Raw genomic sequence first — 27,277 nt, forward strand, 5'->3', positions numbered from 1 at the left:
TACCCTAAGTTGGGTTTAGAGCGCGACTTACCCGCGTTCTAGACTATCGCGGCTAGAACGGAAAGCGGCGGCTCTCAATCGGGAACGGCGGCGAGTGGCGGCGACGGCGTACGGCTTCTGGCGGCGGCGATCGGCTTGGGCGGTGGCCGGCTGGCTCACGGCCAAGAGAGAGACCGAGAGGAAGAGAGAGAACGGCGGGATGGGGAGCGTGAGGCTTGGCGGTGGCGCGGCGGCGATCCGGCGGGCGTGACCGGCGGCGGCGATGGCGCGGCGGCGACGGCGAAGGGAGAGAGAAAGATCGGAAGGGGGGGCTGCTCACGGTGGGGGTTTCACGGGGGAGAGGGAGAAGAGAGGAGAGAGAAATGGGTCTTGTGGACTTAAATAATGCATTTTAGACTAAAATGGCAAATGACCAAAATGCCCTTGTCTAATCTTTTTGATCCAAAGGTCCAGATTCGATCTAATCTTGAAACCGACGGCCCAGATCAAATCTTGCCAAAAATATCCTAGGGCAATCTCGTAATTTCTCAAAAAGTCCAAGGGTAAAATGGTCTTTTCCAACTTTTAGGGCAAAATTACCAAAATGCCCTTGCCCTTTAAAACTAACCCTTTAATAACTACCAAGGGTAAAATGGTCACTTTCTCCGTTTCTCGCCGAAATCGAACCGTTCTGAAAAATCCGAAGAAATCCAGAGATGTACGTTCCAAATACAACGTCGTCCAAAGGTCCTGCCGCGACTTTCCGAATTTTCTGACGCTCGGTTTGGTCTCTACTCAATATTCCAATTAAATATTCATAACGTAACTCGAGCGTTTCTCAGACTAACGGGTGGCTTTTGGGAAATTCGCCTGTACGACTCGTGACTGATACTAAATCGAGTCACGTATAATTTATTCAGACCGTAATGACTTCGATTGTCATTAAAATCGCGAGGATCAATTGCTAGATCCGAGGGGTGTGATCGTTTGGTATAGATTCAGTATTATTCGTCAAGTCATTTCGCGGTCCAGCGGAATCACCCGCGATCCACTACTATGACAGTGGCGAGCTGACCCCTACCTATCCTTGGATCGGCCAACAGTGGCTCAAAATATCACCTCGACGATTTTATGGTCGAAAGTCCATTCACGATTGAATTATCTTTAGTCGTACGAATTTTAAATCCCTAATTAGCATTTCCCTACTGGTTAATATCCCAGGAATGATCAGTTCCGGGCGAGAATTAACTACGAGCACATTCGTAAAATAATTCATTTCATAAATCCCAAATGAGCGAAATGTCGGGATGTCACAAGAGTGCATAAAAGATTCTTACCATCTCTGTTTATGCAATTTTTAGATTTATTTACACTAATATGCCATTCAAAACAAACAATGGACAAAATAAGATTTAAAATATCCAGTTTTATTTTCGCAATTCACCAAACAATGATATAACAAATCCTCTTAATTTCATATGTTATCTTATTCAGTGATGTCCTGCTCATTTCCCATTCCTATAAATACCTTCGCTCCTCCGACAGCTCCACCTAAATTCAGCAAACAGTTACTCATTTTTAACGGATTCTATTGGACAGGCACTCCCCGTACAATTCTCTCACTCTCTGCCCCCCCGCCTCATAAAATGCGCACGCCTCGCTCCTGTTGCCCATTTCTCTCGTAGGCAACATGGCGTCCTCTTCCGACCATGATGCCGAGACTTCGTCGGAAACGGTCTCCACTTACTATTTCGAGGACCACGACAACAAGCCGATCTCGTTCTCCGTCCTACCGGTAAGCTGGAGCGACCGGGAGGATTGCGAGGATGCAGCAGCAGAGACCATCTTCTTGCATGGGACTGCCGATAACGGCCTCAGGAAGATTTACAGAGAGGTCAAGTCTTGGAGGTTTGATCTCAGCTGCTCGAGGCCCGAAGTGTCGGTGCTCTCAAAGGACAACATCTGTTTCAAGCTCGATAAGCCGAGAAGGCGCTTTCAGGATACGATCAGGACCGTGTTGATCACGTTGCACTGCCTGCACTACGCCAAGAATCACCCGGACGCGTCCGGAGAAGCGCTGTGGGAGCACTTGGCTAGAACCTTGGGGTACGCTCTTATCAGTCTTACCGTTTGACCATCTTCACGTGTTATGGTGCATGTGTGATTTTACCCTTTCTCAATCTGGTTTATAGGTTCTATGAGGTCCAGCCTTCTGCAAAGGATTTGCAGGACCATGTGGCGTTAATTGAAGAGGCTATAGGGAGGGATGATGCATTGGCAAAATCCAAGGTTATTCTTGTTCCTGTTATTTCGTTTAGATTCAAGACCCGTTCTTGTGATAATATTCTGCTGGGCCTTTTTTTAGCTCTGGTTTCTAATTGTACTTTTGTCGTGACGTTGACCGGCAGTGCAGATTTTTAAGTGCGAAAATTGTATAAACAAAAAAGTGAATATATCATCTGGACAAGATATAGCCAAGAAAGCCAAAGCGACAGATGCATCCAAGAAATTTCACGAGGATACTGCCAAGTCCAGGTTCTTGGAGCCCAGCACGTCTTTGACCATGAGGGAGCACACTTCTCCAGGTGAAAGGTTATATTCATTCATGACAAAGGCATCTACGCAAATAAAACCAGGAAAACAAGTTGTACCAGATAGTGAAGAGAGAAGAGCAGTGCAGCCTGCTTCCAAGAAGTCAGATGACTCACTTCCTGCACTACATGCTGACACAGAGAGGAGGTAATTCGTTCTCGTCTGCTATCTTAGTTGGTATTTAATGATCAGCGAATGCGCATCTGTAGGATGTGTTCCGTTCTATTTAATTCTTCAATTATGTGTTCCCACGATAAGCAGGCTTTTGAATCTAATGAAAGAAGCTGTATCTTCAGTAAGTATGGAAGATGTTATTAGAGAGCAGAAAGTGCCACTTACTCATGCACAATATCTGAAGTCAACTGTCGATAAGGCAATTACTATTGAGGAAGTGGATGGTTCAGTTCAGGTACATATTTATGCACTAACTCAATGCGTCAATAAGGATACTTTAATTGAAAGATTGCACGTGCAGGCTCTTCGAGCTGCTTTGCAAAGGCTAGAGGAAGGAGACAGCATTGAAGATGCAAAAGCTGTCTGTGACCCAAATGTTCTAACGCAGATATTTACGTGGAAGGTTCAGCACCTTCACATATTCTTTTTCTATACTCACATTTGAGGGCATTCTTGTATTCTAGTTTCAATCTGAGATGTGGTCTCTCTTTCTCTCTCTCTCTTCTCCCTCCAATGTCTGGTGTAATTTGCACTGTGCTTGATTGAAACAATGCATTGCGGCTGCACTCATGTTTTTCTCTTAAGTGGAAAGAATAGCTAGGCTTTTAAGTTATCAAAAGCATTGGCTCTATTTGTGACCTAATGTGAGCTCAGACTGTAGATTAGGCTTCTTACCTTTGATCTGGTCCTTTATTTTCCATCATTACTTGCATCGGTTATTTGTTTTGACCATTCTTCTTTATATTGTTTTACTTTATTTATTTATCTAAATTTTTTGTAATCAGCTGTTTCTTTATCTTTTATAACCACTGGAGGTTCATGCATTATTTATCTCCCTATTAGCTGATACTCGAGAAAAGAAAAATACATTAGCTCACTCACATGGCCCACTCTCTAAATTTGTTGCCCTTGTTATGCTTCCTATCGAATGTTTTTCATCCTGTTGCAATTTTTTTCTTGATGAACAATCTCTCATATGCTGATTTGATTGGCTGCAGGACAAGCTTAGAGAATATCTTGCACCATTCGTATATGGTATGCGCTACACGTCCTTTGGTCGACATTTTACGAAAGTGGATAAACTTCAAGAGGTGATTGTTCTATGAATCTGAAGCCTTTTTATCTTTGAGTTGGAAATTTTAGTTGGTTTTATGTGCAGATGTAGTGCTTCGGTCACTTGCTTTTTTGGCAAATTGTTACACACCAGAATGAAATATATAAGTAATGATAAATAAATTGATTTTCGACCTTCTGATATGAAATTTAAAGATCTGTGGAGCCCCTTTCATTTGATAGGGAAAAATAGTACTTACAACATAGAAGTAACCAAATGTTCGCCAGCCCATTCACAAAGTAACACTTCTATGATATTCTATGGAAGTCAACAACTTGCAAATTGTTGCTCTATTTATGCTTGCTGAAAGCTATTCTGGAATCTCCAAATTTACTTATAGCTGTTGCCTTTTCTAGGAAATTCTTCTGATTTTTTGTTGAATACTACTTCTTGAAACAAGAAAATATAGGACTTATGGATTTCATCTATCACTAGTCTCTCTGAGGTGAGATTTTCTTAATTAAGAAAAGAAGATGGATGTTTCATTTCCTTAGCTTCCTTACTCGGCTTTTTAGTGAGGCTAGCATCTTACACATTTAAACGACACTTGGTCAGCCCGCTAGGTTTCAGTCAGTTTCTTTGTAGTAATGAGTTAATCAGTCCCTTCATCTGATTGCTTTTGTTTACATTGAATCTTTATTTTGAGGTATACATGCTACCATCTAATCTGATCTTCATATAGGGTTTTGTAACCAGTGAAATTGAACAACAAAATTCTATGAGAAATTATTGAAATTGTCAGTTACTTTGATGAGACAAGTACCTACAAGATATCTCTTTGTCACCCATTGACAAATAAAAATTGCACATAAGCATTTGTTGACTTATCTGAACTGGTGACAGTTTTGTATTTGGTGAATAATGTGCATATATATTGTGGGTTTGTTCGTCGGATAGGCATTTGGATTAAAGAAATGATGTGTCTTGATAGAAGCTTGTGTATTATATTTCTGTATGATTATATGGGTGAAGTGCACATTTTAATGATACATCCTTGGACGCAGATTGTTGACAAGCTCCATTGGTATGTTCGGGATGGTGACATGGTAAGAATGTTACGCTTAGTAGTTTGTTTCCACTCTTGATGCTTGAGAATTTTAAATGTAGAAGATCACGCTGATCTACATGTGATCGGCAAAATGATTGGTGAGGTTCCTTCTGAGAGATTGAAATTCTGAATTGCTTCACTTGAGCTTATATTTCTTCAAATGAATCTGACAATCGTCACATTCTCTCGTGTGAATATTTAATCTTTCACCAGTGTGCCATAAAAAAGAAATCTGCTTCTTAAACTTTTCCCCCTTACAATGGCTCTGTTCGTATGTCCTTTGATGTCGCTCATCCAACTCATACAAATTGCATCGACAGATTGTTGACTTCTGTTGTGGGGCTAATGATTTTAGCTGCTTAATGGCAAAGAAGCTTGAAGAGACCGGAAAGAAGTGCTCTTACAAAAATTATGATATTTTTCCACCAAAGGTAATTTGCCCGTGCTAACTCATTTCATTAAGTTTTATGTGTGAAGAATGTTTTAGTTGTCTTTGCAGACAGTTCTGCAGCATGGCTATTTCATTTTTTTATTTTTTGAGGGGGAATCTTTTTAAGGGTGGTTTTTTTGCTACTATTGTTAGTAAGCTTGTGTCTAGTGGTTGTTCACTTGTTTCACTGGAGGAGGTTGAGGGACGTAGAGCCTTTCTTTGTTCCTGTTCCAGGGTAGTAAAGAAGAGACAAGTCCTTAGATTGTGGAATGGAAATATATGGTTGCCATAGTTATTGAGTATAGTATCCGAGGTTAGACTAGGTTGGCTATGAAATAATTGTACTGTCTCAAGCATCCATTTGTACAAGTCATCATGTAATTTGTTCCAATAAACAGTAGTTTCATTCATGATCACATATAATATGTGCTTGTAATACAATAGAGTCAAACAGTGTGATTGTATAATTCATGCAAGTTTCTTTCTTCTTTTTATTTCCTAATGGTTTAGAAAGTTCAAATCAGGTTTAGGATCCTTTAATATATGGTTCTAGAATATGCTAACAGTCTTTGGAGGAGCTACAGAACAAACAACACCCGCAAATCTATAGCTGGTTATGTTTGAGAAGTGGTCAAAGAGGGTTTGGAGGAAGCTTCTCAGGGGCCTGGGTAGTAAAAGAAACAGGTACAGAAAATATAGGAAAAAACAGTTAAAAAAGTAGAGGCTAGAGTTAAGGGTATTGGCATAAGAGCTAGAACTTAAAGAAATATAAGTTGGCAAAGAAGGAAGCTTGTACTGCGAGCTGGAGCACAAACGACAGCGTTCCCAAACATAAGACTTTAAAACCCGACTGAAAGATGAATTTTGGATGGGAAAGTACCATGTTTGTGAAACCAGAATGTTCGAGATAAGAATGCGTCGATGATTGTATGTGCATTTGATGATAGAGTTGAAACAAGTGTATTTGTAGAAAAAATTTGGGATGGCTCTAATGAGGATTTAGACCAGAGAACTTCGCTGCAAATGTTTTTGGCATACGAGAGGAAGGGCCTATGGAACACTCATGAATATCTGAGACAGATATGCTATCCCACAAACATGGCCCTTCCTTGGCCTTGAACAAGGGACTGCCTTTTAGTCTCTAGAAATCACAAATCCATACCATAAAATTTTCAAGTCTCACAAATTTTCTGTTCCACAATATCTATAGAGTGGCAAGTGGTGAACAAAATCATGTAACCAGTTCACCTTATCAAGCTAACAGTGCAACTCTAAATATCTAAGGTTATCAGACCTTGAGGAAGAGAGGGAAAGTGTTTAGAAAGACATAGGAGATGTGTATGCCATAGAGATTATCCTAACTCGGTCTTATTCCACAACTGAAAGATGATACCCTTATATAGGTCCAAGGGTATTACAGACCTTTAACAGCACAACCATAGACTCAAGCAGTATGCATCTTTATTAGATGCTCTTATAAAGTACACTGACACCTACTTTGGCCAAAGTTGGCACACTTATTGTAGCAGTACAATAATTCACAACGAGAGGTTTGGAAAATCACTGTCAGACTAGAGGACATCTCCAGGATTGTCGTCATCCGCATATTTCCAGCGTTTCCATCGCTTCAGGTCTAAAGTAAGCTGCAGCCTTTCTATGTTTAGAGAATCTGGAGATGCGTTGCTGTTGCTAGTGCTGGCATCGGATTCTCTTTGAGGAGCATCGGATTCCCTGTGAGGAAGTGTCGGTTGCGGCTAGCTGGCTATATTCTGGAGATCAGAGGGCGGACCGTAATTCCATGGGTCTTGAGAAAGTGGTCCACTCCAAGGGTCCTGGGAACACGACTGTTGTTGAGGAGGTTGCAGAGGTTGAGGTGGTTATACAGGATTATTTGCATAGAAGTCTGATATGGCTTGTCTGATAGCATCTCTAGTTGGTTCATATACCTGCCTATAATCCCACGGAACTTCATTCTGGAATGCATTAGGCCAGATTTCTTTAGGAACAGTGTGGTTCCTTTCGCATAATGTCTTCTGTATTTCTCTGCATTCAGAGTCGATATCTGCAATGCTGCATCCATATGACCTGTACACCATCGCAGAGGAGGATGAAGTGTCGAGGTACTTGAGCTTCAGAGCGCAGCAGCAATGAATGAAAATTATCTCCATGACCTGCTCAGTAGGGAATGTTGATTCAGGAGGACTCATGTAGCCTACCTACATGAGTTGTTATATCATTCTTTTGAAGTTATAATTTTAAGTGTGGAGTAGACACACTGTCAATTTTCTGTGAAAGGAAATTGGTACCAAAAATTGGTAAAAAATTGCTGGATCGTGGTTTGAAGTGCAATTGAAAGCTTAGCCATCCTGTTAACTATGAAATATGGAGGAATAGGCTATCCATAACCATAAAGGAGGACATGAGTAAGTAGTTGTGAGTCGGCCACATTTACCTGCTTTCTCAGCCTTATCCTCATTGCTCCCACTTTGGTCTCACCACTTTGGTTATGCTGGACTTTGAAATCTGAAGTAATGACAATTTTGCAGGATGTTGTTGCTTTCGAAGCTTGTATAAGAAACTTGAGGTATGCCAAAATAATTTTACTAGTGACCCATGCACTTGGTGTGTGTGTGCCTTTTGCGCATGGTGTTTACATTGAGGCACACACGACTGTCAAAAAGTTGGATAATATGGAACATTAGTCTGTGTCTGTTAAATGCAATTTGCTTGTGGTTTAGAAAATAGGTTTATTTTTCATGTTCCCCATTTGTTTTTGCACTTGCAATTTGTTAGCGATTCTTTTTTATGCCTATAGGTTGAAATAGGGAGTCTCTGTTAGGGTCTTTCCAGGCTGTGGCCTCTGGTAACCCATTTTTCATGCTTTAGCATTTGCTTTGAGTTAGTTTAGTTTTCAATGAATGCCATGAAGAAGAATAATGGTGGACTTAGCATATGCTGGTAATGCTAGTGTTGCTATGATCTCTGTGAAATGTACTTGGTAATTGAACCTGGAATTGCCTTCGTGTAAGCCTGGTTTTATATAGTTTCTCCTCCTTTTGATTGCAGAATTACTTTGAGTTTGAACTGAGGGACTGGATGACTGTCCAACTAAAAGAGCTACCTCTTGGGTCGAATTTGGTAAGTGGCAGAGTTTTGCTTTGCCTTCTGCATTTTGGTTGGGTGTATTGGCCCTTTCGCTCCCCTCTCTCCCTCTCTCCCTCCCTCCCTCTCTGAATATATCCATGCCTTATTGGATGTTTTATCATTCTATTATGTTGCTTCCTGAGTAGATCATGGGGCTAAATCCTCCTTTCGGAGTTAGAGCAGCTTTGGCGAACAAGTTTATTGATAAAGCTCTTGAATTCAAACCAAAGCTCCTTATTCTGATTGTGCCATCCGAAACTGAAAGGTAACTACTTTACTTTGAGCCCTCGCTTTTTCCTTTGCAAATACTTAAATCTAGTCTTGCGTTGCAGATTAGATGAGAAAATGTTTCGGTATGATCTGGTGTGGGAAGACGATCGATTCTTGTCTGGAAAGGTGAAATGGGACATCCTGTTCATCGTTCTAATCATATGTTTGCATCTGATGGCTTAACTGTAACCCTTTCATTTTCAGTCATTTTACTTGCCAGGGTCCATTGACGTGGAGGATAAACAAATTGAACAGTGGAAAAATAAGCCACCGTTGCTATATCTATGGAGCCGTCGAGATTGGACTGCAAAACACAGGACCATAGCCCAAAAGCAGGGTGACTTGCCAACGAAGAGAAAGAGGCCACTGTCAAGCGATGATTGCAATGGATCACTGGATCTTCGTTATCCGAAAGATGACCGGAGCCTTTGCGTCGGTACTTCGTCTCTCACAAGTGATACCTCCATGCCAAAGGGCAAGCCTGAAGAAACCAAAGACAGAGTCGATACAGCTGAAGGTCAAAAAGGGTGTTTTTCTCGCAATGACAGTGGAAGAGAAAGCAGGGAGAGCCAGGCTACTGGGACTTCTACGGGGAAGGCCAATGATTTAGGAACGAGTGGAACAGAAATTTATGAGAAGTCACCTGCAAAGGAAACACCTCATCATCCCTCGCTTAAGTTGACAGACGGGAAGTTGTCATTCGATGATTGGTCCTCTAAGCAAAAGGCCGATGCTAGCGGAACACGCAGAAGAGAGATTGGCGAGAAGGACCAGCCAGGGCCCTCGACATCTACCTATGGACTCCCGGGTTCCATCGCTGAATCATCCCAGCAAGCGAACATGTCAGCGATGGAATGATATGCTCCCCATTTGGATGAACTGAATCCGACGAGAACGAAAAATGCGAGGCCCGAGGGAACCGTGATTCGTGGAAACGGGTATCATGATCCTAACGGGGGACTGCAATTTGGATACCAAGGCGATTCTTCTGGCTTTGCTACCGGTCCTCGTTGGCCATACTCTCAACAGAATGCTTTCGGCTGGCTTGATGAATAGGTGCTTGGATGTTACTTCCCGTTCTTCCTCTTTCTACATGTTTTGACAATGTTTCAGATTGTTAAATCGTAATCTCAACGGCGATCTATACAATTTTAGTTTAGAGAAGAGGACAAGTTTTTACAGCATGGTTCTGATAGTTCGCTTTCTGCTTGAAATTTGCGGATGCCTTTCTTAATCGGGAGTGCAGCGCGTCAAGTTGACATCTATTGCTCTTAGGCATGATTGAAAACACACTCTCCTATGTCCATCTCCTCTAAAATTTTTCTTTTCATCTATTTTCTTAGCCTTAGCCTTTTCACGATACGGCCGATTGAGTCCTGTATCTTTTTAAATTTTTTTTTTCTTTACTTCTTTTTTTTGTAGTGGCCAGCATGCGAGGCCAGACCTGCCAGGGGCCCCTCGCCCAGTGGCTGGTGAGGGCCCAGCGACTCTCGCCGACCACAATTAAAAAAAAAAAGGAAGGAAAAGAGAAGAAACAAAAAAAGAGAAATAAAAAATTAATTCGAAAATCGATAAAAATATAAAATATTATTAAAAATTATCAATGTCAGTAATTTTCGGCAACAATTGGCCAAATAGATCCAATTGGCAAACGTGAAATAGTTTAGGACTTAATAGGCATAATAAAAAATTTAGAATTGAATTGGCAATCCTTGGTTTGTTTCGACATTTTAGAAATTTGAGTAAAATTCGTAAGGGAGTTGGATAGGATATTTTAGGGAGTTTTGAGTCACTAATTATGGGATACGGAATAAAGTTCGTGAGAGAGGTTCTCCTCCAATTAATAATTTCATTAATGAAATCAATATCGGTTCATAACCTCATGGGGCACGTGATCATATATCGTTGGCCTCTCAATCTATCTCTTCGCATTGATGAATTGGAAGTCGACTCAGCATTCTTCACCTGTCAACATGTCGTTTGGCATCATTTCTCGTTCGAACCTCTTAGCCCCTTCCAGATTATATACAAAACCCGATGCAACCTCCTACACAAGCATGATAACCATATCAAAACATTTTTCTCTTCGCATACAAAACTCAATGCAACCTCCTACACAAGCATGATACCCGTATCAAAACATTTTTCTCTTCGAATGTACGAATGTGTAGCATCAATGAGATGCATGATTTTTGTTGTGATTTGGTTAAAGCGAAGGTAACATACCTTGGTGCGCTGGGAATAGTATATGCCAGATTAATACTGAATCATAGAGATGAGGGGGAGCGATCATCCACCTATCAAGAATGAGAAGTAGCTAATTTCATCTTTATAGAATTTTACCAACACTGGCATCCTCCTATCGAAATCTATCGGTTAATGCTGAGTAACTAACACTGGCATCCTCGAGCTGATAGGTTTTCTTTTGCAGATAATTCTATTGCAACTTTAATCCTTGATTATCTCGCCGAAACTTACATGGGGTTTGAGTGGGCCTTATGTTCATTCCGTCTCCTTCCACGTAATAGTTTAGACTCTTGTATAGGATATTCTAACATTATTAGAGTGAGGTTTCCCCCCACTTTTTTTCTCATGTGAAGCTTTCCATTAGTCAATTCCACGTAACATGCTCTGTCTCTTTACTGGTGAGAGGGGATGTTAAAATATCCCACATCACTTACCTATGGTTTTCCAACGGGCCTTAAATTCATATGGTTTCTTTTTACATATTAGTTTAAGCTTGGGCATTTTTACAAGTTAGAACCACTCTCATAGAGTAGAATGAGAGCCAAAATTGTGATTCCCTTTCTAGCTGTGTTAGCTTGCTTCTCATGCAACTTACATATCTTGGGTTTACGGTGACATTCTGCTCGTTAGCTAATTATGTAAATTGGAGTGAGTGCTAAGTAAGATGCCATTGTTTATTTAACCCTTTCCAAATGGCGGGACAAACTTTTCCCAACTTGTTGACACCTAAATTTTGACAATCCAGACAGTCGTTCGTTGCATAAAAATTAGGGATCGAGCCCAGTCCCTAGACAAAAAATTAGCATATAGATTAGAAGCATTTGAATTTGTATTTAGGCTCACATAGTTGCATTTGCATTGGACTGGCGGCGGATGGACTCAAGTGCAGAGGTTGTGAACTCAATGGAAATTGGACTAAACTCGCGTGGATTAAAGATTTTGGCCTAGCCCATTTATTTTTGCGCGAGGGGTCCTACACTTAGAAAGAATTTTCGTAAGTTCACGATCTAGGGACATGCGATCAAGAGCAACATATAAATCGTGCAAAAGGTTATATTCTTGATTGTGTGTATATTATATGTTTGCCATATATTTGGTGCATAATTCTTGATCAAGAATCGATAAAAAAGAGAGAGATTCTTTTCCGAGTCTTGAAGGGCGTAATCTTGTCGGTTTAGGCGTGGAATATTGGCTGAAATACGGACAATATTCTGATTTGGGGAGTGAAGAAGACAAAACAAATATAAAAGAAGATGTGTGCGAGAGGGGAGAGGAGGAAAGAAATTGCAAAGCTAGATTGTGCAATATGTGGTTGAAAAGAGAAAATATTGTATATTTTCTTTCCTTGGTGGGCTCCATTTCTTGGCATATAAATAAGATGATAGTGCAATGCGTGAAGGAGGGGCTTTTCATTTGGATCGGATCAGACACAAGAAAGACAAAGAGAAAACACGAGAGCGAGAGAGAGGAACGGGGGGAGAGAGAGGATCACGGGTGGACTTGTCCTGCCGCCGCATCCGTGTGGCCTCACTGCCGGGCCTCCATCAACGTCGCGCACGCTCACGGCCAGACCCGTGGCCGTGAGTCACTCTGCCCGAAGTCGACACCGCGTGCCCGTGTCGCCCATTCCAACGCCGGGCTGGTTGCCGCTTCTCTTCGACACGCGCGGACTCCCCGCCAGCTGTTCCGTGACGTTGCCGTCCCACCGCTGCGATTGCCGAGCCGCCGCCTCGTCGCCGCTTCTCTCACGCCGGCACTCGGGCCGTGAGTCGTGACCCTCCTCGCTCCGATCTCTACCGAATCCGCACCTCGCTCGCTCGTGCCCGTTCAAGCCTCGCACCAAGGTGAGAAGTCCTTACACAACGACGCTGAACCAGCCCTCTGACGACGAAGCCATCGAGCGCCGCTTACTGCTCCAAGTTCAACGCTCACGACGTCACCGTTCTCCTTCTCTTGCCAATGCGAGACCACAACATCCAGCAATTGGTCTGACGTCCCTGCATGACTAGATCGGCTTTTGTTTGATACACACTGAAGCATTGAAGACAGTCAAGTGGAAAGCTTAATTGTGTGGGCTTAAATAGTCAAAGTTTGATAATCGAAGAAGACCATTACAAGACCAGCCTGATTCGGTCAAAAGCGAAGGACGATGATGCATTTGCCGATCCCGAGTTGACCGAGAGCCCACTGTCGAGTCACGCCCGCTGCTTGCGTCACTCTCGCGGCCGACTCCGTGGTCGCGAGCGCCCATTGTCGCCGCATCCTCGGCCGATCGCTCGTCGCCCGTCATCGGTTATCCGTTGCCGGTCCACTCGCCGCGATCCCGATCCGCCACGAGTTCAAATTTGGAATTATCCGCCAATTAGGTAAGATTATTCGAATATTTATTTAATTTCCTAGTTTTCGGGTATTCGAATATTTCGTGAATATTTTGATGGATAGCTATATATCTTAGGATAATATTTGCGATATCCGCAATATTCGAAAACACCTAAAAATTAGGAATCATTCCTAATTTGGCAACGTATCTGGACGACTATCCGACCTTATCCCTAAGGTACGATACGCGGCGATACGGAAAATCGTTATCTTGTCCATAATCACTTGGATACGATAATATATTTAATTTGCTTTCCAAATTTAAACAATCAACTTTCTGTCGATATGTATAACCCTATAGATATGACCGTTAGTTTGATTTCTTTGCCTTATCTGAATTTGAAGAATCTTGCGGATTGCGTGGATTGTTTGAATGTGATTGGTATCTTTGTTTGATTGTTTTTCTTTTAAATAAAGAAAACCAAAAAAATTTGTTAGTTAGATTTAAATTAGAAATTTTGCATGCTTAGGGAATCTTAAATATATCCAAAAGAATAAGATAATTATTTGATTTAAATTGGGATTTAGGGTGGCATATTTCCTAGTTTAAATTAGAAATTATTTTAATCTTAGTGGATTATTTAGGATATTTAATAATTTCGAATTTTAATAAAAATCCCCCAAAAAAAAAAGAATCACTTTAGGATAGATCAAATCATTTTCTCTAGGATAGATTGCATGTTAATTTGAGTAATTTTTAATTCCGAATTTCATTTGAAAATACCAAAAATAAATCATTTGTCCGTCATTAGAATTAGGTCACGTCGTCGCATGACATATAGTTTGCATGTTAGGCTGCATTAATCGCATGTTAATTTTTGCACGTCATTACATATACGTTAGTTTTCATTTAAATAAGTGAAAATCCTAAAAAATATTGAGTGAACTGCTTGTTAATTAGAAATCATATTAGAATTGTTGATGTGATTTTCTAGCTAACAATGCAGATGCTTACGTTGCTTCGAGGTAAGTAATTCTCCCAATCTTGCAATTTATTTAATGTTTTGATTATTGGGTGTTACTTTGGTGGTTTGCGCACCCGCATGATCACCTCACATGCTAGTGACTAAGTTAAAATGGATCCAGACTGCTGCACAAATGTTTTTGAAAAGAAAAGGTACCGAAAGGGCGTTAGACTAGATCTAGCGTAATCAAGTCCCGAGCTTAGAATCTCAGTTCGTAGGAATAAAACATATCTCCCTATGTTTTATTTAGGTTTCTAATCGACCTACCACAAATAGATTAGTGGCGACTCCAAGCATGAAAACTTTCGCATGTTAAAAACTTAAACCCTAAGTTGCGAATTGGTAGGGCTTGGGAGGGCCCGAGTTAGGCTTAGTCTTAACAATCCATTAGCCTGAGAGAAATTTTAGGTCGCGACAGCTTGGCGACTACTGGGAATTGAGTTAAAACTCTTAGTGGACTTAGGCCAGTTTTTCTTTTCAAAAAATATTTTTGCTTGGCGAAATGAGGATCCTGTGTTCGTCCCTAACATTTTAGGTGTTAAATGTTTTTGCAGACTGGGAGGTATAAGGGGAGGCGTGATTGTTAACCCTTGTTTTGCAGGGAGGTGTTTGGATGTATGGTTTATTTTATGTACGAAGAGCTGTATGATATAACTTGTTGTGCATGCCTTGCATTTCACTACACCGCACACACTACCCGCTGCCGGACCTGGGCAGCACAGGTTTAGGATGGTACCGAGACAGCGGACACCCCGACCACACCCGCGTGGTATGGGTCGCCCTCCTTGGTCCCGAAAGTTTTTTCACGGTGTCATTGAGTTCCCACCACGGTTGCACCCTTTGCAACCCGGGTCGGCTCTTTGACTAAGCCGGAGTCAGGGGAACCTCGGTCTAACCACAACCATGACTGGTTTAGCCCGGTAATCCTCGCGTCTCCATTTTGTAAGCCAGAGTCTAGATAGAAATCGAACCTCACATTTCATGCGCGTGTCTATGTGATTGCCATGTCCTACCGGGTAAAGTAAGTCTTCTGAACTCTCCTTTTTGCAATTTATTTAGTTATTGCATCTTTCGGGTCGGTCCATGATAGGTATAGGTCGGTTTTTAATTTGAAAGTAATAATCATTGAGTCCTTTTTTTTAAAACAAAAAAAAAAAAGAAGAAAAAAGAAAGCTCTTTTGGAGAATTATTTTCAATCTATGTCTTTATTTTCTTGGATGTGTCATAGGTCATTATTTTCTGAGAAATTTGCCATCATTTTCACAAGTACATGGAGTAATGAAAAATGTCACGAAAAATGGGAATAAAAAGGGACAATTAGATTGAGTCATGGACTGATCGTTTTGAGGACGTATACTTACCATGCTCTATTTTTTAATTAGGTTATTACGGACCGTCAACGTTCCCCAATCCGTACTCGCTCAAGAGCAAGAATGACTGACCAAAATGAGCAGGCTCGTGTTGCTGTCCTTGAAACCGAAATGAAGCAAGTCCTGAATGTGCTCGAGAATATCACCAAACAAGTTGCTTCTCTACAGACAAGCATTTCCACACTGTCTGCACCCGCTCAACCGAGTGTAGAGATTGTACTGCCCGATGACTCTCCTCCTGTTGAGTCAAAAGACAAGGGAAAAACTGTTGCCATTGGCACTTCCTCGACCGAGAATGGTGCAACTTTAACTGACCAAGCTCGTCCGATCATTACAGATGGGGGCGATGCATCTTCTAAGCCACCAAAGAGTGATGAGGCTGAGCGTATTGATAAGCTTGAAGAAAAATTCCGTCAAATGCAAGGCTTTGATGATCAATTCTCACGAGGTCTTGCTCACATTGTCAAGGTTCAAGTCCCTAAGAAGTTTAAGGCGCCTGAGTTTAATAAGTTCGATGGCCTTTCCTGTCCTAAGGTCCATTTACAATACTACACGACGAGGATGGCGCCGTATGCTGATAATGTGCCACTCATGATCCACACTTTCCAAGATAGCTTAACCGGACCCCCCTTACAATGGTTCGTTTTGAAAAAGATTCATTCGCTCAAGACATGGGAGGATTTGTCTGATGCTTTCATTCGTCAATACAAATTCAATATTGATGTGGCCCCGTCACGTGAGGATTTGATTCGCACTGAGAAGAAAAAGACCGAGACCTTCAAGGCCTATGCTACTAGGTGGAGAGCTCTAGCTGTGCAAATTACCCCCGAGTTGACTGAGAAGGAGATGCTTGATACCTTCATGAAGACTTTACCGTTCGAGTTTCGTAATCGAATGTTGGGTTCTAATTTCAATTCTTTAGCTGAGTTGATACCTGTAGGAGAACGCATTGAGATCGCTCTGCGCGATGGTTGGGCCACTGAGCAGGCTACCTCTGCTAAGAAGTTCACCCTCAAGAAGGATAAGGAACCGACACCTGAAGTGAATGTAGCTTACTCTCAACAAAGCCGTGACACTTGCTCCGACAATGCGTCTCGCAAACAACAAGGTGGACGCCAATTCACTAGTCGACAACAAGGTACTAAAAGGAACTTCACGCCTGCCCGGGCCGTTATCCAAAGTTCTCGCCTGTTCTCCAAAAGAAAAATTTGCTTTCAAGTGAGCCGAAACGCCCGAACCCCGAGCGGTTCTCTAGTTATGACTCCTCTAAGAAGTGTGAGTATCATATGGGGGAGGTCGGTCATTCTACTGATGATTGTTACGTACTGAAGCATAGAATTCAAGACCTCTTGGACACAAAGGCATTCTCTTTCCGCAGTGATCAACCAAATGTCCAGCGGAACCCTCTACCCAACCATGCTGGAAGCACGGATGCTGTTATTGAGTAGAGAAATTTCTGTTTTTATACTCCTCTGCGAAGGAGTCTTTCATGCTTTCTAGGATTTCAAGTATTTTCTAGGATTTCCTGCTTTCTAGGATTTCAATTCATGTTTATGTTTTGATTCGTAGGGCATTGATTATTTGCATTTCCCTTCCAATAATGTAATTCATTTGATTCTATTCAATGAAATTACAAGTTTGTTTTCATTTTGAGGACATGTTAAAGTATATTAAACTAGCCCGGTGATGATATCCAACCATGAAAAGAAAATATCATCCAAGGAGAAATTCTGAGGGCTGGGTTTTCTCATGCTCCCTAAAAAAAAAAAAAGACTTTCCGAAAATAAAAAGCATTTCATTGTTTTTAAAAAAAAAAAAAAAACCTTTTTCCAAATCATGCATCAAATAAACCCTGTTTGTTTGTCTGACTCATTTACTTCATGTCTCAGAGCATAATACTCTAGCTTGTTGTGATAAGAAAATGACACATCCAGTTCAATGATGATGAACCCATTGGTCCAATTGAGAGCTAACAAAGCCTTCGAAGGAAAGTGAGCTTGCAAAGACTTATCTGGGGGCAATGAATCATAACTTGATTTGGTTTGGTGCTATATCTGGAAAGCCAGAAAAGGAGATGACAAATCGGGGGCATGACAGACTCCTGTAGCGGCCATTGAGATAATTCCTTGGACAATCGAAATTTACTAAGTCTCATTTTGCGTTACATAGAATCCTATTCATGCACGTTCTCTTGTGCAGGGGCAAAAACAACGATGGAGCATTCATGTGTCCATTCCTTCTAAATAGGGGCAATCAAAGGGCTCCCATTCCAAAAATGTCTCTTTGTGTTGATGTTCTCACACCTTTTGCAGCAACCATTTATTTTGAATGCTCAATCCCATATTTTTCATGCTTATGATGAGATTTTTTAGTATGATAAATATGTTCGGAAGTTGCAAACTTTTTGTGCTTGAACTTGATAAGCTTGTGAAATGATCATATCTTTCAAGGAAAAGAAATTTTGCTTGGTAAGTTTACCTATTTGACTCATCAATTTTATGTTGAAATTTGTCAAGATGGACAATTCAATGAATGATGTGGAATTGCTTGAGTATGCTAAATGAGATATGTTGGGATGATGAAAGGCAAGCCATATCTTATACACCTTCCCCTATTCATACACTTGTGAGATGAGTGGAAAAATTGCATGTCCATAAGGTAAAGGGTTATCTCGCGAAAGGTACGACTACCGAAATGACGAGAGGCGGTTCATTTCTCTATCCCAAATACTACAGGTTATCCATTGTTTCGCCACTTTGAGCCCAAACACTTGGAGAAGTTTTTTCAAATTACCCCTGTCAAGAACCACCCCACATCGGGGTAAACTGGAGGTAAGTCGACATCGTAAGGTAAGAAAAATGGATAGAAATTTTCTTACTCACACTTGCATCAATCTTCAAGTGTTGCTATTGCAAATGAACTCAAACATTAATTCAAGTGCCTTAGAATGATGAAGAGCGGTTCTTTCTCTATCCTACACACTTTATCCATTGCTTAGCCCACTTGAGCCTGCAATTTCATTTCATAAAAATCCAGTTGGTGATCATCCCCCACACTGGGGCAAGGTAAAAGCCATCATTGTCCATGCAACATATCCGGAGCGCCAATAGAAGACGAAGACCCTGAGAGTCCAAATGTTAGTCATTCGGTCAAAATAAGCCAAAGTGTGGTTGGCTAATGTATGCATTGTAGACAGTGTGTGTCAAAAGTTTAAAAAAAAAAAATGAAAGCTAAGGGGCATAAAAAAGCAGTGTGCCAGGTAAAAGCAAGGCCATGCCCATGAAAAAAGAAAAGTCGAAAAAAAAAAGGGAAGAACTTTAGAGAAAAAATGTCAAGATATGACATGTCAAAGTCATGAATCCCAGTGGATCAGTGGTCTTACAAGTCTCGAAGGAATCAAGTGGTGAACTCAAGACTGATAGTACATCTATCAAGAAGACAATTCTTCAAGGCAAAGAAGAAAACCGGTGATTATGCCTAGATGATCACCAACTCTCACCCTTATACACATTTCTTAGCCTGATATATACTTTCGTTTCTCAACCCGTGAACCTAGCCTACGTTACGTCCCTTGCAAAGTCTCTTCTGATTAGGGCACTTGAATTAACGTAGAATTTCAGATGTTTATAAGCTTAGCCCGAAGAAGTGCGAGCAAGTCTATTTCTATCTCATTTTGCAGGGTTCTTGACTTGTAAACCCGAAGATGATTGTGGAGTATTTTCTTTCAATACCCTCGACTCGAAGAGTCCCCTTTGTTAAGCCATTGACCAAACCGACACTACGGTCCTGATAAAGACCTCTTAGATTGGTAAGGTCGTACCGCTTGCGAGAATACTCGGATCCTTGTCGACATGATGATGGTGAGACGGAGTGATTCTCATAAAATAGCCCTTCTGAATGAGAGTGAGTGAAAGCCCTTTTTAACTGAAAGTCTCTCATTTAGCATTCTTAAGAAATCCACGTTATAAGTGAAAATTGTCTTAATGATAATTCTCCATAGTGGAAATTTGGTTATGCAAATATGGTAAAACCATCATGCATAAACCTCAATTGAATTAATGAATTTTGAAATGTGTGTTCTAGAGTAGCCGTGATTGCTAATCTCTTTTATGAATGCATATGTGTTTTTGCTCTAGTCATGTCCGACAGGTAATGTTTCCTCGAAGACTGAAGAGTTCCTGACGCTTGAGTTGCTATCTGAAGCTTCGAATTTGTTTAAATATTTTTCAACATTCAAATATCTGATTGAAGTTTCAGGTATCATTTTCGAAAATCCGAAGGGAATTTTCGATTCTATTAATCATATCTGATTGCAGTTTCAGATATCTTTTCGAAGATCCGAAGGGAATCATCGAACCCATTCAAATACCTGATTGAAGTTTCAGGTATTATTTCCGAAAATCCAAAGGGAGTTTTCGATCCTATTAATCATATCTGATTGCAGTTTCAGATATCTTCTCGAAGATCCGAAGGGAATCATCGAGCCCTTTCAAGTATCTGATTGAAGTTTCAGATATCATTTCCGAAAATCCGAAGGGAGTTTTCGATCCTATTAATCATATCTGATTGCAGTTTCAGATATCTTCTCGAAGATCCGAAGGGAATCATCGAGCGCATTCAAGTATCTGATTGAAGTTTCAGGAATTTTTCTTGAAAGTCCGAAGGGAATTATTCGATACCTTTCATTGAAAATCCGAAGGGAATTTTCGAGCCCATCTCATCTCAAGCTCTACTCTAAAAATCCGAAGGGGATTTTCGAGCTTTCAAATACTATTGGGAATTCCAGATACTTGGCGGGTTTCGAAAGCTGATCCATACCCCAATTTTGCTTTTCCAAATCTTCAGGTAAGTAAATGCAGGTATGTTTTCTATTTTTGCATTTGCATTTTCATATCATATTAGAAAATGGGTGTGGGCTCATTGAGATCCCATTTACTCGACAAAAAGATTAATTTTTCTCATTGCATTTGCATAGTCAAATTTCAGGTATCATTTTATCTTTGAATGAAACCTCTTCGAGCTCCCCTTCAAAGAGGGGCAGCTGTTGACACCTAAATTTTGACAATCCAGTCAGTCGTTCGTTGCATAAAAATTAGGGATCGAGCCCAGTCCCTAGACAAAAAATTAGCATATAGATTAGAAGCATTTGAATTTGTATTTAGGCTCACATAGTTGCATTTGCATTGGACTGGCGGCGGATGGACTCAAGTGCAGAGGTTGTGAACTCAATGGAAATTGGACTAAACTCGCGTGGATTAAAGATTTTGGCCTAGCCCATTTATTTTTGCGCGAGGGGTCCTACACTTAGAAAGAATTTTCGTAAGTTCACGATCTAGGGACATGCGATCAAGAGCAACATATAAATCGTGCAAAAGGTTATATTCTTGATTGTGTGTATATTATATGTTTGCCATATATTTGGTGCATAATTCTTGATCAAGAATCGATAAAAAAGAGAGAGATTCTTTTCCGAGTCTTGAAGGGCGTAATCTTGTCGGTTTAGGCGTGGAATATTGGCTGAAATACGGACAATATTCTGATTTGGGGAGTGAAGAAGACAAAACAAATATAAAAGAAGATGTGTGCGAGAGGGGAGAGGAGGAAAGAAATTGCAAAGCTAGATTGTGCAATATGTGGTTGAAAAGAGAAAATATTGTATATTTTCTTTCCTTGGTGGGCTCCATTTCTTGGCATATAAATAAGATGATAGTGCAATGCGTGAAGGAGGGGCTTTTCATTTGGATCGGATCAGACACAAGAAAGACAAAGAGAAAACACGAGAGCGAGAGAGAGGAACGGGGGGAGAGAGAGGATCACGGGTGGACTTGTCCGCCGCCGCATCCGTGTGGCCTCACCGTGGGCCTCCATCAACGCCGCGCACGCTCACGGCCAGACCTGTGGCCGTGAGTCACTGCTGCCCCGAAGTCGACACTGCCGTGCCCGTGTCGCCCATTCCAACGCCGGGCTGGTTGCCGCTTCTCCCTGACACGCGCGGACTCCTGCCGCTGCTGTTCCGTGACGTTGCCGTCCCACTGCTGATTGCTGAGCCGCCGCCTGTCGCTGCTTCTCTCACGGCCAGACTCGTGGCCGTGAGTCGTGACCCTCCTCGCTCCGATCTCTACCGAATCCGCACCTCCGCCGCTCGTGCCCCGCTCAAGCCTCGCACCGGCGAGAAGTCCTTACACAACGACGCTGAACCAGCCCTCTGACGACGAAGCCATCGAGCGCCGCTTACTGCTCCAAGTTCAACGCTCACGACGTCACCGTTCTCCTTCTCTTGCCAATGCGAGACCACAACATCCAGCAATTGGTCTGACGTCCCTGCATGACTAGATCGGCTTTTGTTTGATACACACTGAAGCATTGAAGACAGTCAAGTGGAAAGCTTAATTGTGTGGGCTTAAATAGTCAAAGTTTGATAATCAGAAGAAGACCATTACAAGACCAGCCAGATTCGGTCAAAAGCCGAAGGACGATGATGCATTTGCCGATCCCGAGTTGACCGAGAGCCCACCGTCGAGTCACGCCCCGCTGTTGCGTCACTCTCGCGGCCGACTCCGTGGTCGCGAGCCAGTCCATTGTCGCCGCATCCGCCGTCGATCGCTCGTCGCCCGTCATCGGTTATCCGTTGCCGGTCCACTCGCCGCGATCCCGATCCGCCACGAGTTCAAATTTGGAATTATCCGCCAATTAGGTAAGATTATTCGAATATTTATTTAATTTCCTAGTTTTCGGGTATTCGAATATTTCGTGAATATTTTGATGGATAGCTATATATCTTAGGATAATATTTGCGATATCCGCAATATTCGAAAACACCTAAAAATTAGGAATCATTCCTAATTTGGCAACGTATCTGGACGACTATCCGACCTTATCCCTAAGGTACGATACGCGGCGATACGGAAAATCGTTATCTTGTCCATAATCACTTGGATACGATAATATATTTAATTTGCTTTCCAAATTTAAACAATCAACTTTCTGTCGATATGTATAACCCTATAGATATGACCGTTAGTTTGATTTCTTTGCCTTATCTGAATTTGAAGAATCTTGCGGATTGCGTGGATTGTTTGAATGTGATTGGTATCTTTGTTTGATTGTTTTTCTTTTAAATAAAGAAAACCAAAAAAATTGTTAGTTAGATTTAAATTAGAAATTTTGCATGCTTAGGGAATCTTAAATATATCCAAAAGAATAAGATAATTATTTGATTTAAATTGGGATTTAGGGTGGCATATTTCCTAGTTTAAATTAGAAATTATTTTAATCTTAGTGGATTATTTAGGATATTTAATAATTTCGAATTTTAATAAAAATCCCCCAAAAAAAAAAGAATCACTTTAGGATAGATCAAATCATTTTCTCTAGGATAGATTGCATGTTAATTTGAGTAATTTTTAATTCCGAATTTCATTTGAAAATACCAAAAATAAATCATTTGTCCGTCATTAGAATTAGGTCACGTCGTCGCATGACATATAGTTTGCATGTTAGGCTGCATTAATCGCATGTTAATTTTTGCACGTCATTACATATACGTTAGTTTTCATTTAAATAAGTGAAAATCCTAAAAAATATTGAGTGAACTGCTTGTTAATTAGAAATCATATTAGAATTGTTGATGTGATTTTCTAGCTAACAATGCAGATGCTTACGTTGCTTCGAGGTAAGTAATTCTCCCAATCTTGCAATTTATTTAATGTTTTGATTATTGGGTGTTACTTTGGTGGTTTGCGCACCCGCATGATCACCTCACATGCTAGTGACTAAGTTAAAATGGATCCAGACTGCCTGCACAAATGTTTTTGAAAAGAAAAGGTACCGAAAGGGCGTTAGACTAGATCTAGCGTAATCAAGTCCCCGAGCTTAGAATCTCTGGTTCGTAAGAATAAAACATATCTCCCTATGTTTTATTTAGGTTTCTAATCGACCTACCACAAATAGATTAGTGGCGACTCCAAGCATGAAAACTTTCGCATGTTAAAAACTTAAACCCTAAGTTGCGAATTGGTAGGGCTTGGGAGGGCCCGAGTTAGGCTTAGTCTTAACAATCCATTAGCCTGAGAGAAATTTTAGGTCGCGACACAACTTATAATCAATTAATAATTTTTTGTGTGCTGTTAAAAATTTTGGTGATAAAAAAATTACAGTTCATTTCTACAGCACGCTGCAATACATGACATACAATCTGCATTGGAAAATATAATGCTTTAACTAGTTTGGGAGTGATTATATGCAGCACGCTGCTAAGTTCCATCACATTGTTTTTTTTTTTTTTTATGGATCAGAAATGTACCAGGAAAGAAAGAAACAAAAGCAAAAAACAAAGCGAAAATCACAAGACTATGCGAAGTTAGAACAAGATGTCCAAAGCTGAATAAAAGAGCACAGCACAGAAGCAGCCAAAGATTCTAAACCCTCAAACAATCTTTTATTGCGTTCCTTGCAATTGCACCACATGAGACAAAGCGGTGCAACATTCCAGGACTTCTTAGAAATAGAGCCTCCTCCATAAGCAGTCCAACAGCTAAAGAGCTGGATGGCATGAAAACTTGGCATAACCCATGTCACCTTAGACGAGGTAAGGATATGATTCCAAAGCTTAAGTGCAGAGTCACAATATTACATCCATTCATTTCTTAAAATTCTTTTGCATTTAAGAAGAATTGGATATACTTCATTTGTTATCCAATTTCCAAGGCTGATATATCATTTACAAATATTAATATGTTGGAGCAGTATATTTTTTTCAATAATGTTGTCTTAAATGTTTTTGTGCTGTATAACATATTAGCTTTGCCAAATTTAGTTTGCTGCAAATGTGATGCTCCTCTGGCCATCGACAGTCAGATATGGTCTATACCAGTATCATTGGTCCTAGGGACTTGTGGCATCTGATGAAAAGTAATCAATGTGGGTGCTTGAGAGACTAACTCTGTTTGCCTGCCATGTAGTCTCCTCAAATTCTGATTTTTGGGTTGAGATAGAAGAAGAAAAGTTTGAAATAAGATTCCTTTCCCTCTTTTAAGTTCTAGAGATAACAGTAGCATATGGGATGCAGGGCACGAGAATTACTCGAGCATTATTTCTTCAACTTGATGACACAAATTTTTACAAACCTTATTTTAACTTTGCAGGGTTGTGGTTGGAAGATTGTTGCAAGCTTTGAGGGAAATTTTCCTAACCGCATCAAGCAGGTTCCCTTGGATAGGCATTTTGATATTGATAACGTCAAAAGGGTATATTGGTTTTGCTATTTCCTCTCATGATCTCCATACTTCTCTGATTATTCTGCTGGAATATTTATCTCTGGGCCTTGTGATCATACCAGATTATGCTTGAGGCAGATAGTTATCAACCTTATTTTTATCTGTCCAGAGAAAGGACTCAGATCTCTGATAAAAAGTGTCTTGAAGATGGCAAAAGAGCCATCACGGCTCTGTGTCGATGTGGTAGCTGATTTTAGTTGCGTTAATTGCCCTGTCATTCTTTGCAAGCATTGAGCCTTCTTTACTGCTTCCATAAGTTTCTCTGCTTGCTACCGCCCTATTAAGTTTCTTGAAGATTCCTTTCAGATGCAATGCACTGATTTTCCTTTCCTACCCCTTGTCATACCTTGTGTCAACATTGGGCTGAACAGGTGCACCATGTCCTGCTGGACATTGTTTGTGCTGCTGCAACTGCTACACCAGGTCTTGGGAGATATCCTCCTTTTAAAAGAGAGGTACTAGTTTATAGTATCCATGTAGCAACAGTTTGAACAGTATCACAGTGTTTTTAATCATTCATTAGGTTGTGGCCATTGCAACTGCCGCGCTTGATACATTTAAGAATGAGGTCAAGAAGATGGTGGTTGCACTTGTTGACATGGAACGTGCATTTGTCCCTCGCCAACACTTTTCATTAGATTGGTGCAGAGGAGGTATGCTTACTGAGAGTGTGATAATAGATACTATTATCTTTTATTGCAGCAAAAATTTGCTAGATGAGTTGAATTTGACGATCTTGGATATTCAACCCTGTTTTCCTGAGGAAAATTGATCCATTTCACTTGCTTGTCTAGATAGACTTACTTTTTGCTTATTCTAAATCTTGTGGCGGATGTATATTGTCGTTTTCTTAAACCTAAACACTTGAAATTTTTAGAACATACAAATGCTAACTCATGGATTCACATATTTTTTTCATAATTCTTTGAAATGGATGAGTTGCTTTTTCCTTTCTAAAAAGCACAAACAAACAGGCCCATCGTGTTTGCGTTGAGTCAGCTTTACCTTCTGAAGGAAGACCTGATTTTGTTTCTTTTATATGCAATATGGGGTTTATATTAGTATTACATAAAATTGTCAAATGCAAAATTGGTTGTATTATAACTATGTATTCTGTCTACTTGAGGTCTCTGTTGTTGTGAGTATAACTATAGCATTGCTTGATTATGCTAATTTTTCTTCTTTTCAGTAAACTTGTTTCAGGCTCGTCTTCTTGGTCCTTATCAGCGACAGCGTGCACATTTGCCAGTATTCTGCACTCAAAGTAAAACTTAATCCAATTTCACTTTTTTTTTTATGATTTAGTTTGATTTACGAGATACGAGTATTTGTATGGTATGTTTTGTTTTTTCCACTCGAACTCTATAATTTCATATATAGCTAGTGAAACATGGTTGGTTAGGCTCCGTAAGACAATGTGTTACTCCTCGATATATTTACTTATTTTCTGTTCATTCATTTTAAAGATACGTGTGATAATAATAGCGAATATAGAAAGCAAGGTCGATTATTATTGAATCTTTGGGATGAAGATAATACAGCTCTAGCGTACGATCGTGTAAATAACTCAACTGCAATGGCAATTGAATGGAGAACACATCAGGTCTCCATTCAACGAAGCGGATCGGTTGTTTTCTCTTCTTTTCTCCAGATAATAATCTTATTGGCAAGATAGTCATAAATATAATAAACACATAAAATATTCTTAAAAAATTACAAGAAAGTTCAAATAGTGGACATTCTACGCAAAGGTTATTTTATGAGGCTTAAACCAATGGCCTGAGAACTTGCACAATCCAACATTATATCGTTAGATTATTGGACGGTGTGGATTAAAAACTGAAATTATGTAGGACAGTTGATAGAATATCTAATAACTCCTCAATAAATACATACATTAAAGTTTCTTCTACGCCTATAAAAATGGTTTTTTACAATAGAATAATAAAATCACTTTCCGTCGAGACAATATTGGTGGGTGAGCAACAATAACAATGAATCGATGATAATTCTCTATTCTTATACATTTTTTCGATCATACATAGCAATTTTTTCAAATTGAGTCAACGAAAAATTATGAATTTGAAATTCTCAGCGGGTGATTGCAGGGGGGAGATTAAAAAAAACGTCCTAAATCAGTTGCAATTATACTAATTCAGTCATAATCCTTTCAATTTGGCCAATTCAATACTAAACCTTATAACAATTTGTCAATTCATTCATAAACATTTTAATTGTGCCAATTAATTCTCAACATTTTGATGATTTGCCTACTTAGTTTAAAATCTTT

At 40.4% G+C, this 27,277-nt stretch overlaps 1 protein-coding gene across 1 annotated transcript; it reads left to right on the plus strand.

Annotated features, from left to right (window-relative positions):
• The first annotated feature begins 1,669 nt into the window (after window positions 1–1,669).
• On the plus strand, window positions 1,670–25,851 carry LOC115664644 (protein ENHANCED DOWNY MILDEW 2-like). Its single transcript, XM_056306736.1, has 16 exons — window positions 1,670–2,085; window positions 2,172–2,268; window positions 2,393–2,718; window positions 2,833–2,980; window positions 3,047–3,148; window positions 3,744–3,836; window positions 4,864–4,905; window positions 5,228–5,338; window positions 8,404–8,475; window positions 8,628–8,746; window positions 8,814–8,877; window positions 8,956–9,807; window positions 24,007–24,299; window positions 24,856–25,170; window positions 25,359–25,442; window positions 25,511–25,851. Exons 1-12 carry the CDS (start codon window positions 1,670–1,672, stop codon window positions 9,607–9,609), a joined length of 2,244 nt encoding a protein of 747 aa, XP_056162711.1. The 3' UTR covers window positions 9,610–9,807; window positions 24,007–24,299; window positions 24,856–25,170; window positions 25,359–25,442; window positions 25,511–25,851.
• The last annotated feature ends 1,426 nt before the right edge of the window (window positions 25,852–27,277 follow it).

This window comes from Syzygium oleosum, unplaced genomic scaffold (genome assembly GCF_021117445.2).
Source record: "Syzygium oleosum isolate NSW1041296 unplaced genomic scaffold, Sole_v2.1 Sole_v2.47, whole genome shotgun sequence".
Taxonomy (NCBI): domain Eukaryota; kingdom Viridiplantae; phylum Streptophyta; class Magnoliopsida; order Myrtales; family Myrtaceae; genus Syzygium; species Syzygium oleosum.